Raw genomic sequence first — 13,657 nt, forward strand, 5'->3', positions numbered from 1 at the left:
CTAACTTATGTAACTGGACCACACACTTGCAATGCATTGGACTAGCATTCATGTCTGTAGTCACGTACAGTACTTGGGTGTTTTTGATTTTAGTGTGAGTGTGAAATGTGTAACTGGTGAGCTGCTTGTGCTCTGTTATCACCTAGGAGTTCATAGATGAACTGGACCGTCATGTGCACGGACAAATGGGAAAGAGTTGCGAATTGACCCAGAATAACCAGTACATTTACCTGGGTCAGGTGTACGGTTTGATGAAGGATTGGAAGTAGCATTAGGCATGGTCTTGAACTTGATTCTGGCAGTTCCTGGTTGCCAGTGCAGTGCATTTGAGGTACAACATGAGAGAATGTGCAGTGGCCAAACGCAAGTAGTGCAGCATTGTTGAAGATACTCACAGGGAATGTGGCAGATACACGTGAAGAGGGAGTAGAGCTTGTACAGAAGGTCAGTTGAGGAACAGACTATCTCCTTACGCTGTGGAGTGTGAATTAGCATGTCTGAAAGCTTTGAGACCATGAGACAGAGGGCACTGAGTCTCATTGAGAAAGTGGAGTTCAGGGAATCTGCTGATATATTGCAGTCAATTCAAGCAGAGTAAAGTGAAAACAGGTAGAGTAAAGGAACATTCTTGTGAAGTTAGAAGCATTGGCAGAAATTAATGTTCTACAAGCATCAAATGCATAAAAATTAGCTTTAGTAAGTCAATTTGGTTTACAAGTCATATTAAAGAAAACCCCTGTTGACCTTTCTAAAGACCTTTACCTGACAAATTGCTTGTGATGTTCCACATTGGTAAGTTGCTTTGAATAAATGCAACTTAACAATCAATAATTGTAAATGTCATACAAATAATGCAAAATACATGCCAGGTACATTTTAATGTATGGCAGGTCCCTGGTAGGAGGGAGGAAGAGGAAGAACACACTGTGGTATTAGGAAGAACATATCAAGATAAACAGTAAGATAATGAGACTGTAGTGTGTTGTAAACAGAAGCTTGAGTGTTGAAGGACGTTAGATGATGTAAGCTGAAAGTTTCACTATGAATGTCGAAATTACCAAGAAGGTTATGTTGGGTTTTTTTTTTTTTTTTTTTTTTGTAGTTCTCCTTTTTTCAAAACTTTGTCAGAAAGTAAGGAATGGAGTTCCACAGCATTTTCTGTTTAACGAAAATGAACCCTGCACCATGGTTCATGGTTTAAGGCCTATCTAGGCTACAGTGAGGAAAATAAGACAGGGTATTTGAACACCCTGCTATTTTGCAAGTTCTCCCACTTGGAAATCATGGAGGGGTCTGAAATTGTCATCGTAGGTGCATGTCCACTGTGAGAGACAATCTAAAAAAAAAAAATCCAGAAATCACAATATATGATTTTTTTACTATTTATTTGTATGATACAGCTGCAAATAAGTATTTGAACACCTGTCTATCAGCTAGAATTCTGACCCTCAAAGACCTGTTAGTCTGCCTTTAAAATGTCCACCTCTACTCCATTTATTATCCTAAATTAGATGCACCTGTTTGAGGTCATTAGCTGCATAAAGACACCTGTCCACCCCATACAATCAGTAAGAATCCAACTACTAACATGGCCAAGACCAAAGAGCTGTCCAAAGACACTAGAGACAAAATTGTACACCTCCACAAGGCTGGAAAGGGCTACGGGGAAATTGCCAAGAAGCTTGGTGAAAAAAGGTCCACTGTTGGAGCAATCATTACAAAATGGAAGAAGCTAAACATGACTGTCAATCTCCCTCGGACTGGGGCTCCATGCAAGATCTCACCTCGTGGGGTCTCAATGATCCTAAGAAAGGTGAGAAATCAGCCCAGAACTACACAGGAGGAGCTGGTCAATGACCTGAAAAGAGCTGGGACCACCGTTTCCAAGGTTACTGTTGGTAATACACTAAGACATCATGGTTTGAAATCATGCATGGCACGGAAGATTCCCCTGCTTAAACCAGCACATGTCAAAGCCCGTCTTAAGTTTGCCAATGACCATTTGGATGATCCAGAGGAGTCATGGGAGAAAGTCATGTGGTCAGATGACACCAAAATAGAACTTTTTGGTCATAATTCCACTAAAGGAAGAAGAATGATGAGTACCATCCCAAGAACACCATCCCTACTGTGAAGCATGGGGGTGGTAGCATCATGCTTTGGGGGTGTTTTTCTGCACATGGGACAGAGCGACTGCACTGTATTAAGGAGAGGATGACCGGGGCCATGTATTGCGAGATTTTGGGGAACAACCTCCTTCCCTCAGTTAGAGCATTGAAGATGGGTCGAGGCTGGGTCTTCCAACATGACAATGACCCGAAGCACACAGCCAGGATAACCAAGGAGTGGCTCTGTAAGAAGCATATCAAGGTTCTGGCGTGGCCTAGCCAGTCTCCAGACCTAAACCCAATAGAGAATCTTTGGAGGGAGCTCAAACTCTGTGTTTCTCAGCGACAGCCCAGAAACCTGACTGATCTAGAGAAGATCTGTGTGGAGGAGTGGGCCAAAAGTTGTAATTGCAAACAAAGGCTACTGTACCAAATATTAACATTGATTTTCTCAGGTGTTCAAATACTTATTTGCAGCTGTATCATACAAATAAATAGTTAAAAAATCATACATTGTGATTTCTGGATTTTTTTTTTTTTGATTATGTCTCTCACAGTGGACATGCACCTACGATGACAATTTCAGACCCCTCCATGATTTCTAAGTGGGAGAACTTGCAAAATAGCAGGGTGTTCAAATACTTATTTTCCTCACTGTATATTTTACAATATCTGTTAATTTAGGGGCAGTTTACACAACACCGTTTTCAACCAAATACTGAAAACTTGTTATGGGTTTTGGCTGTTAATTTACACTGAAAACGCAAACTTTTAAAAATGGGATTCAAAGTGCAAGTTTTTGAAAATTACACTGTTATCATCTCAGTGTAAAGTACAAAAACTTTCTTTACAAAGTGACATCAACGTCTACTGGCCTGGCATGAATAATACAGCGGTTTTAGTCGTTTTCACAGAAATTACAAAGTTGTCATTTGAATGCGAAAAACTCGAACTAAAAACTTTTTAGTAACATAGTTGATGTGAAAATTTACCCTAAGCTAGCTTCTAATAATAAACAGGGTAATTTATTTTAATTACTTTAATTATAACCAAGGAATTAAATTAGGCACATGGATCATATAAACATTTAACTAAAAAAAAAAAATGCAATATTACTAAATAATAATAATAATAATAATAATAAATAAATAAAAATTGTAGTCAAAAACTTTTTAAGTTAAATGTCAGAATTAAAGGGTCAAATGCTACTACATGCATGCAATGTGACATTTTTGTTTCTTTTTAAGCAGGTTTAAAATATTTAAAATGACAGAACGGTCTAACTGAGTACCTAAGAAAATCACAGCAATATATTGAAGCATTCTTCAGAACATACACACATAAAATGAAAGCATTTCTCAAAATGTAGCTTTTTATTGAACAAGCAAAGCAGCATATTTACACAAATGTATCTGCATCGTACAAATGTTTCATCGGTTTTAGGCATCCATCCTAGTCACTTGCTAGCAATCCTAAAGTGCATTTCACAAGGCCAAATCTTGTTCTTTATATAACTTCACATTCTAGGCATTATTCATTTTACAATTAAGTGGTTAAATGCAAGTTACTGTTCTAAAAAAAAAGTGTTCGATTCCTTCTGCTATTAGATACTTCTCAACTGATTTTATTTTGCATCAATTTCAAACTGTAGTTTATAACTGATCTATGGAATTGCGTAGTGCATAGTGAACATACACATACAGGATTATGAATGTAGTAACAATCTGTGCGCTGAGAGATAAAATTCAGCTTACACACAAAAAAATCTGTACCACCAATGGTGATAGAAAATATCTGGTTCAGCGGAAACGGATTCGAAATAATCATCAAATCAAACTTTTTTTTTTAAAGTAGCGTTTACAAGTCAAACAAACGCAAGTTTAACACTGCTTTGGTGTGCATGCATTAGTCAACACCGTAGCATATTAGTCATACAGATTTCATTCCCGCCACTGCTGAGCCTAGTTAGGCCAAATAGTTAGCATTGATTATCAGCGGTATGACCTGATGTTGCTTCATACAGTGTAGCACTACAAATGTGCTCAGAATACACTCTAACATAGAGCACGGACACAGTAACCATGAGTGCAGCAAGCCACACCACTCAACTGTCAAACGCACAAGGGTAGAAAAACGACAGGGGTACGTAAATGTACCCCTTAAGAACTGTATAAAAGCCCCACTCGAGATGCCACTGCAACATATTTTTGCTTGGTGGTAACACGGACAGGGGGAATGCTGGCTGAAATGAATGTAAATGAGAAATGTGATGAAGACCCCTCCACCTAGAGATGCCATAACGGTCTGCCATACACAAGACCTGAAAAGTGCACTTGTAGTACATAAGGAAACGTCAGCGAAGAACAGTCACATACTTGCACGAGTTCAGGATCATTCGACTTTTCTTTTTTTTTTAAGGCTTTCAACCAAGAGCGATCGAAACTAGTCAGATTTGGCAGAGTGTCAAACTTTGGGATTAAGGAAGATGTGAAGAATGGAAAAATACAGGAATACTGTAATCTGTGGAAAGATTGCAAAATCAAACAGTCCAAACTGGTTCTGCATTAAAAAAAAAGACAGTTCTTGTGAAAAGTTAATCTAAAAATGAAAGTTCTGTCATCATTCACTCACCCTCGACTCGTTTTACTCAGTGTAATTCCAGCCGGTATGCAGTTCGTGTTCACATGAAACACGACAAAGATTTCAGTAGAGATTTCAGCAAATAAAGTTTATAGGGATAGTTCACCCAAAAATTTTAATTGTCAATCATCATGTCAATCCAAACCTTTATGACTTCCCTTCCTCTTTGGAACACGAAGGCTGATATTTTGAAGAAAAAAAATAATTCATACAATGTAAGTCAATGTCATATTCCTTGGACCCCACTGACTTTCATTGTGTGGGCAAAAAAAGTTCAGAATATCTTCTGTCATAGGTCATACAGGTTTGGAATAGTTTTCCTTTTTGGGTGAACCATCGCTCTGAAATCTTCTGAAGACTTAGAACAGAGCGCAAGTTGAAAGGACCCCCATTTCATGGCGTGTTTCTATAAACTCACTGCATGGAAAAGACAAACATGAAGCTTCTTCAAAAGTTCTCCGTTTGTGTTTCATGGAGAATCCAACAGCATACTAGTTTAGAGTAACACGGGGTTGAGCAAATGACGAAAACACTTGTAGGTTGGGAAATAAATGAACACTTAAAATGTCCTCAGTGAACGGAGAAATCAACAGTCTAGGAAAAGCCATTCCCTTTAGAAAGTAGCTTCTTAGAGTTAAAACAAAAGTTCGATATAGAGATGTCACTTTGGCTGAAAAGAGAACAGTGGAATAAGTGTCTTCTTTCCAACATCTGGAGATGATAGTGGACGTTGGCGATGTGCATAGGGGGCTTCAGGGGTGAGAAGATCAGGAGAGAAGGAGAACTCCCCTGATGGGGGCTTTCGCTAGGAGTTTTGCAGGAGGCGTCTATAATGGGGCATGACCTCGTGCTCTGGGAGATGCAGGTTGAACTCTAGGGCCACCAGAACAGGGAACTCGAAGGCGATCAGCTCTCGACGGTTCACCCTAAACCTCTCCTCCAGTTTCTAGGCGGAAAGAGATCAGGGGTTCTCGTTATGTAACGGCAATCGTTATGCAACATGGAAACATCCAAAAATACACAGTAACAAGCTCTTTTTGTCTATTTTAACCCCAAAGGCCCCATTATAGCTATGTCTGTTATTCAAACAAGTCAAGGAATGTTGAGTAAACGACATCTGTTGAGTAGCTGTAGTTGCCAAGTAATGAGCTAAAAGAGTCAATGGGCAAAGATAAACTCACATCAATCAGGTGTTTGACTTCGTGTTTCTTTAGGTCTCCTCCGATCTTGGCCGCGAGCAGGACGCAGGCGCCGGCGCAGAGTTTGCGGTTCTGTTTGTTGAGTTTGCCTTGGAGCACCAGCTTCTCGAAGTAAACGAAGGCCATGGCCACCGTGGACTCCTCATAGCCGCACTCCTGAGCTAGTTTACGGATCTCTCGCTTCAGACTAGAACACAAAACAGAAGGCCACATTCTCATCTGTACTCAAGTTACTCGGATGTTATGTGAGATTGCAATACTTTAGAAACTTTGATACCTTAAAAGGCTTGTCTCTAGTTCCTGTACAAAAGAACAGGGAATGAATCAAAAACAATTTGCTGAAACCCAATTTGCTATCTCCCAAATCAGGGGTCTTCAACCCTGCTCCACATCCCTGCAGAGTTTAGCTTCAACTAGGGGTGTGCGATAATGTCAAAAAATATGATGATTAGAGTGTTATTGTGCTGGTACCTTGGCAGGTTTATTAAAGTTTTTGTTATTCTTCAGGTTCTGTGTGGTGGTTAGTTTGAGGTTTAAACTGATTTTTACCTTTTATCTGCTTTTTTTTGGACGATATATATAAAATGATTTTAGAATTGAAAAGATACTTAAAAAGTGAAACTAAAATCACCAGTAGGTGGCGGCAAGTCACTGTGAATAAGCAAATCGTGGAGTCATTAATGCAACAGATTTGTTCAAACGGCTGATCATTTCAGGAACAAAGCATTTAGGCTTGTCAAAAACCCTGTTTTTGATGGCTGAAAACGCAAACTTTTGAAAACGGGTTACAAAGTGCAAGTTTTTGAAAAGGTCTCTGTGTAAACAACAAAAAAGCGAATCTCTGAAGACGATGACGTCATGCACATGCGTATTACGTGTTCAGTTTATAGTGTGTCATCGCCATCTACTGGCCTGGCAGCAGAATACAGTGTTTTTAGTCGTTTTCGTGGATCCGTGTGAATGGGGATTGTTTTGACAATGGTGTCGCCTGTATGCGGAAAACTCAAATTGTTGTCACGTAAACGTTCCCTAAATGCGCACGTGCAGTAGTCTAACCTAAACCGAAAAGGCTACATCATGCAGTTGTTTGGTGTTTGCAAAGTGAGGGACATACTCCATAATGTCAGATTACACATCATTTAAACAACAATCACGACAGATAGGGCTGGGCGATATGACCAAAGTCTCATCACGATATAAGTCATCTCATATCCTAATAACGATATACATCACGATATAGTACCTTTTCTGTAAATTCAATCAATTAATAGTTTATATTAACCACGTGGAAAAGACTATTTCTTTTCTACATTTCAAAGTATATACTTAAAAATACAAAGTATATACTCATTCATATGTGATTATTTTTCTCCCTTTATTTACAACTTCTGGGCATGTTTGATTAATTTAAAATATGAATGAAATATAAAACACTTTAAAAAAAAAAAAGATTACAGGCCCAACAAGGTGCTTGTTTTCTGTAATTTACAAAAGCTTTACAGTTTTGAATCGTTTCTTGACCGGTATGGTTATCCATCAATTACGGAGTAACAGGTTCCTCAGAAGGACAAAAATTACTGTGATCGCATCGGCGCCTCACGTGCGCACAACTTATTCTAGCATTGCTAACTTGACATCGCAGCCTGTTAATTATCAAAATAAAGTAGTCCAACATATAGAAAGTTAACCAAACCATGTCTATACTACAGAGGTAGCCCTTCGTTTAGGAACGAGCTCCTCGATCTGTCCTAACTGGTCCTTCTCCGGTTCGGATCAGTGCTACCCGGTTCAGTCTCCCCTTCACTCATCATGCTTATTCACGTTTCTGCCTGCATCCCCATGGTGGCGTGTAAGATTGCAGTCATCCAAATGATGAAAAGGTTTTGCCGTAAATAATGTATTTTACTACCCTGGAAATCCAGAGTTCTCGCGAGAGCACAAGTTGAATTTGCTCAGTGAGTTACTCTGGTGTTGAGTAATGATGCTCAGTATATATGCCCTTGTATCTGAGCTGCACCAATCACATCGGGTTATCTGATATAGGCGGGCCAGAGGCGAGATGACGACAGCGCTGTGACGTCGAAGTCATCAGTAAACATTGCAAGATGGCTATGGATGACAACCAGTTGTTTGAAACGGCTTTGGCCGCTACAATAAACGAGTTAGACTTGGCTTTTTATCTAAAAGAGGAACAGAAGACGGCGCTCGAATCGTTCCTTTGCCAGAAGGACGGTTTTGCGGTTTTGCCGACCGGATACGGAAAGAGTCTAATCTACCAGTTAGCTCCACTGGTAGCTGAGCGTATGGGCTTGTTGTGATTGGTCGTAGTGTTATTCAATTGCGTGCAGTGAGATTTTCAAATGCATGCTTGGTGCCGCCCCTCGAGCTGGCCGAGTTTCATTAGTCGATGCCAGACCATTAGTCTTTCAGATTTAGGTCTGGATTTCCAGGCTAGTATTTTGCGACAACACAAAATAAACGATAGAGCATAATATGAAACGATACATTTTATTTCGTCCATCCGATTTATATTGTCAAATCGCACAGCCCTAGTAGACGATATATATCGCTCGCACAGAGACTTCAACCCCAATGAAACGCACCTGATCCAGCTAATAAAGTCCTTCAGGCTTATTTGAAAACTACAGATGTGTGTGTTGGAGCAGGGTTTGGACTAAACTCTGCAAGATGGTGGTCCTCCAGGAACTGAGTTTGACACCCAGGTTTAATGTCAACTCTAATTAAACAACCGAAGCAGGTAATCATGTTCTTCAGGATGACTTTAAAACACACAGGCAGGAGAGATAAAGCAGGTTGGAAATAAACTTTGCAGGACATTAGGTCCCCAGAAGCAGAACTGAAGACCTCTGCCCCAATTCATCCTACACTTTCAGCTTATCAGCCCATCAGAAACAAAGAGATGTTTTATAAAACAACAATCTGCTTTGTTAAAGTTTTTCTTGCAGCAATTTTTGGACTTTGTGCATTCATGCTTGCAGCACGTGTATAATGATTTAGCCATTGGTTTGGTTTACTTCCAACCTTTCCTAGAAATAAGACCTGTGTTAAGGATTAAATCTTGATTGAATAACTGAATTATTTCATTTCCTCACTGCTTTCCAAGGATTATCAGTGCAATGTTAGAAAACAAGATTTAGTAAAGTCCCAGATATTGTAGAATATGTAGAAATGATGTAATATCTGCTCCATTATTCTGATCCAGAAATGCATTTAGTTTTATGTTTTATTCTACACCAAAGCACTGCTAAGATATAATTATTTAAATGCTAGCCGTCATAAAAACGAGAAAATGGATTTGAATGATTAAATTATTATTTGACATGGTTTTTTAAAAACATTAAAAGGTAACTTAAAACTTAAAGAAATCGAGGTTGGGTTGTTTTCCTTTATACGCGAATAACATTAGTTTTGAGTGTGTGCTCCCTGTGACTAACCACAAACTCTTGCTTATATATACTTTTTTGTTCTTCCTTGTCGTTCATGCGTTATCTTCGTTTCTGCTATGATACAGAAACATCCACTCTTGCATATACACACACACACACACACATACATATAATAAGAAAAGTATAAAAGCTAATGTATTTCTTTATAAGTATAATTTACTGGAAACAGCCCTTGTCCCTTATTATTCTAATTGAATTTCTTGATTAAATTTAAGAATTTGACATGCATGCATGATGACGCATACATTTAATAAGGTTAGAAAAAAATTGCCCCTGGAAAATTAATTTAACGGGGGAAATATTTATTTATTTATTTCCAGGAGCAATTTGGTCTACAATGTATGGCGTGAGATGTGTTTCACTAGCTGCGTTTTCTTGAGCACCTTTTGTTTAATTCAATCCTGAATAATTCCAATTGATGATTTAGCCTAAGACGTGTGATTAATCACTATCTATGAGCAGTATCTTTGAAATATGCTTTATATTTTAAGCATTTGAATCGTCACGTTCTGCATGCAAAATTAAGAAACACGAAAGTGAACTGAATTTTCAGTCGCGTTTCGTAACCATACAGACAAATAATTGTAAAAAATAAAAGTACAAATAAATCAATGTAGACATAAATACACAGAAATAAATAAATGTGGAAAAATACAATTATACATAAATAAAAATAAAATAAAAATTATATATATATATATATATATATATAATTTCTTTTTTCTTTTCTTTTTTTTTGCATTTCTTTGTGTATTTATTGATTTATTATTTTGGCAGACATGGCATTCCATATTTTCAATTAACTGGTTAAAAAAAAAAAACAGTTCCTGATGTCATGCAATGGTGACACTATGCATTTCTTTTCTAACAACTCAGTGTCAAGTTATATCAATAAAACATTCAAATAAAGTCATTTGTGTCAAGGCAAATTGCTGATTATTGTCTTTCATTCACTTAAGTTGCTGGTGTTTGTGGTCACAGTTTCATTCGCTTATCTTTTATGTTGGATACGACGGACCAGTGTTAGTTCTTGATATAAAAGTTTCCTAAAAGTTTATGTCAGTATAATTGTCCAACAGGTGAAAGTAACAGCTCAGTTCTCGCGTTTTGATCTATCATTTGTGCACGTCATTGCCAAATTGTAATACTTCAGCATGTACAGTAGGCTTTGCTTTACAAGCAATCATCAGAATGGTTCGACTCGATACCAACTTCCTTACCTTCTGATCTTGCTCAGTGTTAGACGAATGTGAGGGAACTTCTCCTTAAAAGTCTCATTCATGTCCTTCTTGAGATCGGAGGGTTTGACATACTCAATGACTGTGGTCTGTAAAGAAGTGTGGATATTCATTGAGACTGGCTGTCAAAGACACATATGAGAACACACACATAACATGGGTGAAAGAGACTCAGCTTCCACTGGGTCATTGAAACATTTGCCCAGTTTCAAAGCATGTGGTCTGGTCTGGTTTTGTTCAATAAACAGATTCAAGATTAGGGGTTTTCTTGAGCATGCTCAATCCTGCTCCTAGAGTTACAGTTCAATGCTAATTATAATCATAACATCTATACTTTAGTGAATGTTTATTGTTGTATACACTTATGAGATGATGATTATGTAAATGTCCAGGGCTAAATACTTTGTTTATACATTCTTGCTGGAAACTTCCCTTCATAGAACACAATAGCGATTGTTACAAGCAATTGAATAACCAATAGAAGGAAGGGAAAGGCTGTCTCCTGAACTGTTTTTGAGTTCAAGTGTGTGTCTACTATACAATGCAAAAACACAAACAGAGCTGAATAGGAAATGAACAGTCTTCTGTTACGTAAACCTGATAAAAATCACCTTTAGCCGCTAGCTGCTATTTGAATAAATAAATAAAAAAACAGTTGCCAAGAAAAAACTAAATAATGAAGACGAGCAAAGGCATAGCCTGCAGTGAAGCTGGTGCCCATATTCATATCCAGTGTTTGGGAAAAAAAAACTATTTTTCAAGGTCACCAGTCTGGAACAAAGTTACTAATTAACTGCCAACTAGGGATTCAAGTTCACACTGCAAATGTGCCTGTAACATAACTGTGACACTACTAGCAAGTACTCCATATGAAAGAGAAATCTAAAATGACATATTTATATCTAAGATGTTTCTCATAGAGAGCAGTGAGATTAACAGATTGAGATTTTTTTTTTTTAAGTCTCCTGCTTCTCAAATTTTATTTTATTTTTCTTGAGAAAAAGACTGGGGAATCTTCTGTGTTTCTAGTTCCAGAAGAGATCTCAGCTGTCTCAAACTGAGCTCAGATCTGTTAAGATAAAGGCTGTGAATCAAACATCAGCCATCCTTATATGAGCTTAAATTTTTTTTATACTCAATGTATATCAACATTTGTTTCTTTTTTCACTTATCCCAATTAATTAAGAAAAACATCTGAAATAAAGATGTAAATAAAAAATAAGGGCAAGTTAACTTAATATATTTATTACATTTATTTATTAAAAACATCATTAATATTAATAATATATTATTATATAATAATAAATAAAATGGAAATTATTAAATGTTTTTCTGCATAATGGCTTGTTATTCATCCTTATTAAAACTACAGAATTTATTCAGTCAAGAAATTCATACAGGTTTGACACAATTTGAGGGTGAGTAAACGATAACCGAATTTAAATTTTTAAGTAAACTATTCCTTATAATTTTGTATGCTTTTGTCCGTTCAAGCACTGCCTGAAGCGGCTTTCTGTGCGCTCGAGTGTGTGTGTGTGTGTGTGTGTGTGTGTGTATATGTCACACAGACAGGAGATTCACAGACGAGCACCAGTACCGCAATGCATTCTCTTTTGTGTCTTGATTTAAAAACTTGATTTGTGTCTTGAATGATTTAAAAGCATTTGCATAAATAAGAGTGTGATCATATAATGTACAGATGGTGCCCAACCAGAATGCCTATTACCGCCGCGCCAGCCGCCGCGGCGAAATCACCGCGGCAAAAATTAACCAGCCGCATTTCAAAGTCGTTCCCGAAATGACCGCCAGGTGGCGCAAAGGGACATTGTGCAAATCAGCAGCAATTGCCGTATTTTAAAATGTAAGTGGGTTGAATATAAAACCCTAAGCCTAATAGGCATATTTTTCATATATATAAATAGGCCTATAAGGCTACAACAGAATAGAACCAAAGATAGAATAAATTTTAGAACTGAAAAAATAGAATCAAAAGTTAAAAATAGAGACGATATTAGGAGCAATGACGCTGAATATTTTTACTATTCTATTGAGGAATTAGATAAATGAAGAGCTCTCGTGAGCGATACAATCGGATAGTAATTTATAGTGATTTCAAAAGCAGTCCTTAAAAAAAAAAATACATGGAGTAGTGTGGCATAATACGCGGAACGCGTTTTAGTTAAGATCCTGGTTTCAATGCCCTTAATGTATATAGGCAACAAGCAAGATGTGTATTTGTAAATCCGGTGATGCGTGCATTGATTTTTATCAATAAACTAGTGTTTTCTGACAGTGTCGACTGCAAAGATGAAGTTGACGATCGCCATATTTGTAGTGAACGCACCTAGAGAGAAATGCACATAAAGACATAATCAGAGAGTAGCCTTTTTCTTTTCGTTTTGAATTATTTCGTTTGAAGACAATTCAAGCTTTGTGTATTTGATGTATTTCTCATGTCTGTGTGAGGCATAGGCTGAGTTTCGTTAAGTTAGGAGGATGAGATGCGCTCCAGCTGACATGCAATGCAAGTGACCGCGCGGGCGCCTCCATGATTAGTGTCTGTTATATTTGCTTCTCTTACTTATTAAATACAGGCAATTGGTTGATGAAAAATTGATTAAAATTAAGATACAATTTATAGAAAACGAAATTCACTTTAAAGAAAGGTTTTCTACTAAACAAAACTTAATGAAGTGGTCAAAATCATGTCTGACCCACTCCATATCCGGGCAATTCCACGCAAAACTGTCACATCCATAACGCCAGCACAATGCCATTGTATTTAGTTGGCGTTATGGATGTGACAGTTTTGCGTGGAATTGCCCATCCATCTCTCGATATAATGCATCCTATCTTACTCGTGCTGTTCACTTTTCATATTCAACATAGATGGAAAAAAATAACATTATAATATTTTAACAAATATGATACTTAATGAGATTATTTAATGGCTACAACAGTATAGTAGGCCTATAGACTCTATTTGTACAAATTGCTGCACATTA

At 37.5% G+C, this 13,657-nt stretch overlaps 1 protein-coding gene across 2 annotated transcripts in view; it reads right to left on the minus strand.

Annotated features, from left to right (window-relative positions):
• Window positions 1-3,458: 3,458 nt before the first annotated feature.
• cables1 (Cdk5 and Abl enzyme substrate 1) overlaps window positions 3,459-13,657 on the minus strand; it is a 36,451-nt gene continuing 26,252 nt past the window's right edge. For both annotated transcript variants that reach the window (XM_084120230.1, XM_084120229.1), the window contains 3 exons: window positions 10,635-10,741; window positions 5,930-6,134; window positions 3,459-5,694 (listed from right to left, as the gene is read on the minus strand). In XM_084120230.1, coding sequence (XP_083976356.1) covers window positions 5,554-5,694; window positions 5,930-6,134; window positions 10,635-10,741 — 453 coding nt within the window. In that variant the 3' untranslated portion in view covers window positions 3,459-5,553. The remainder of the gene's footprint in view (window positions 5,695-5,929; window positions 6,135-10,634; window positions 10,742-13,657) is intronic.

Source organism: Abramis brama (genome assembly GCF_963993115.1).
Source record: "Abramis brama genome assembly, chromosome: 7".
NCBI lineage: Eukaryota > Metazoa > Chordata > Actinopteri > Cypriniformes > Leuciscidae > Abramis > Abramis brama.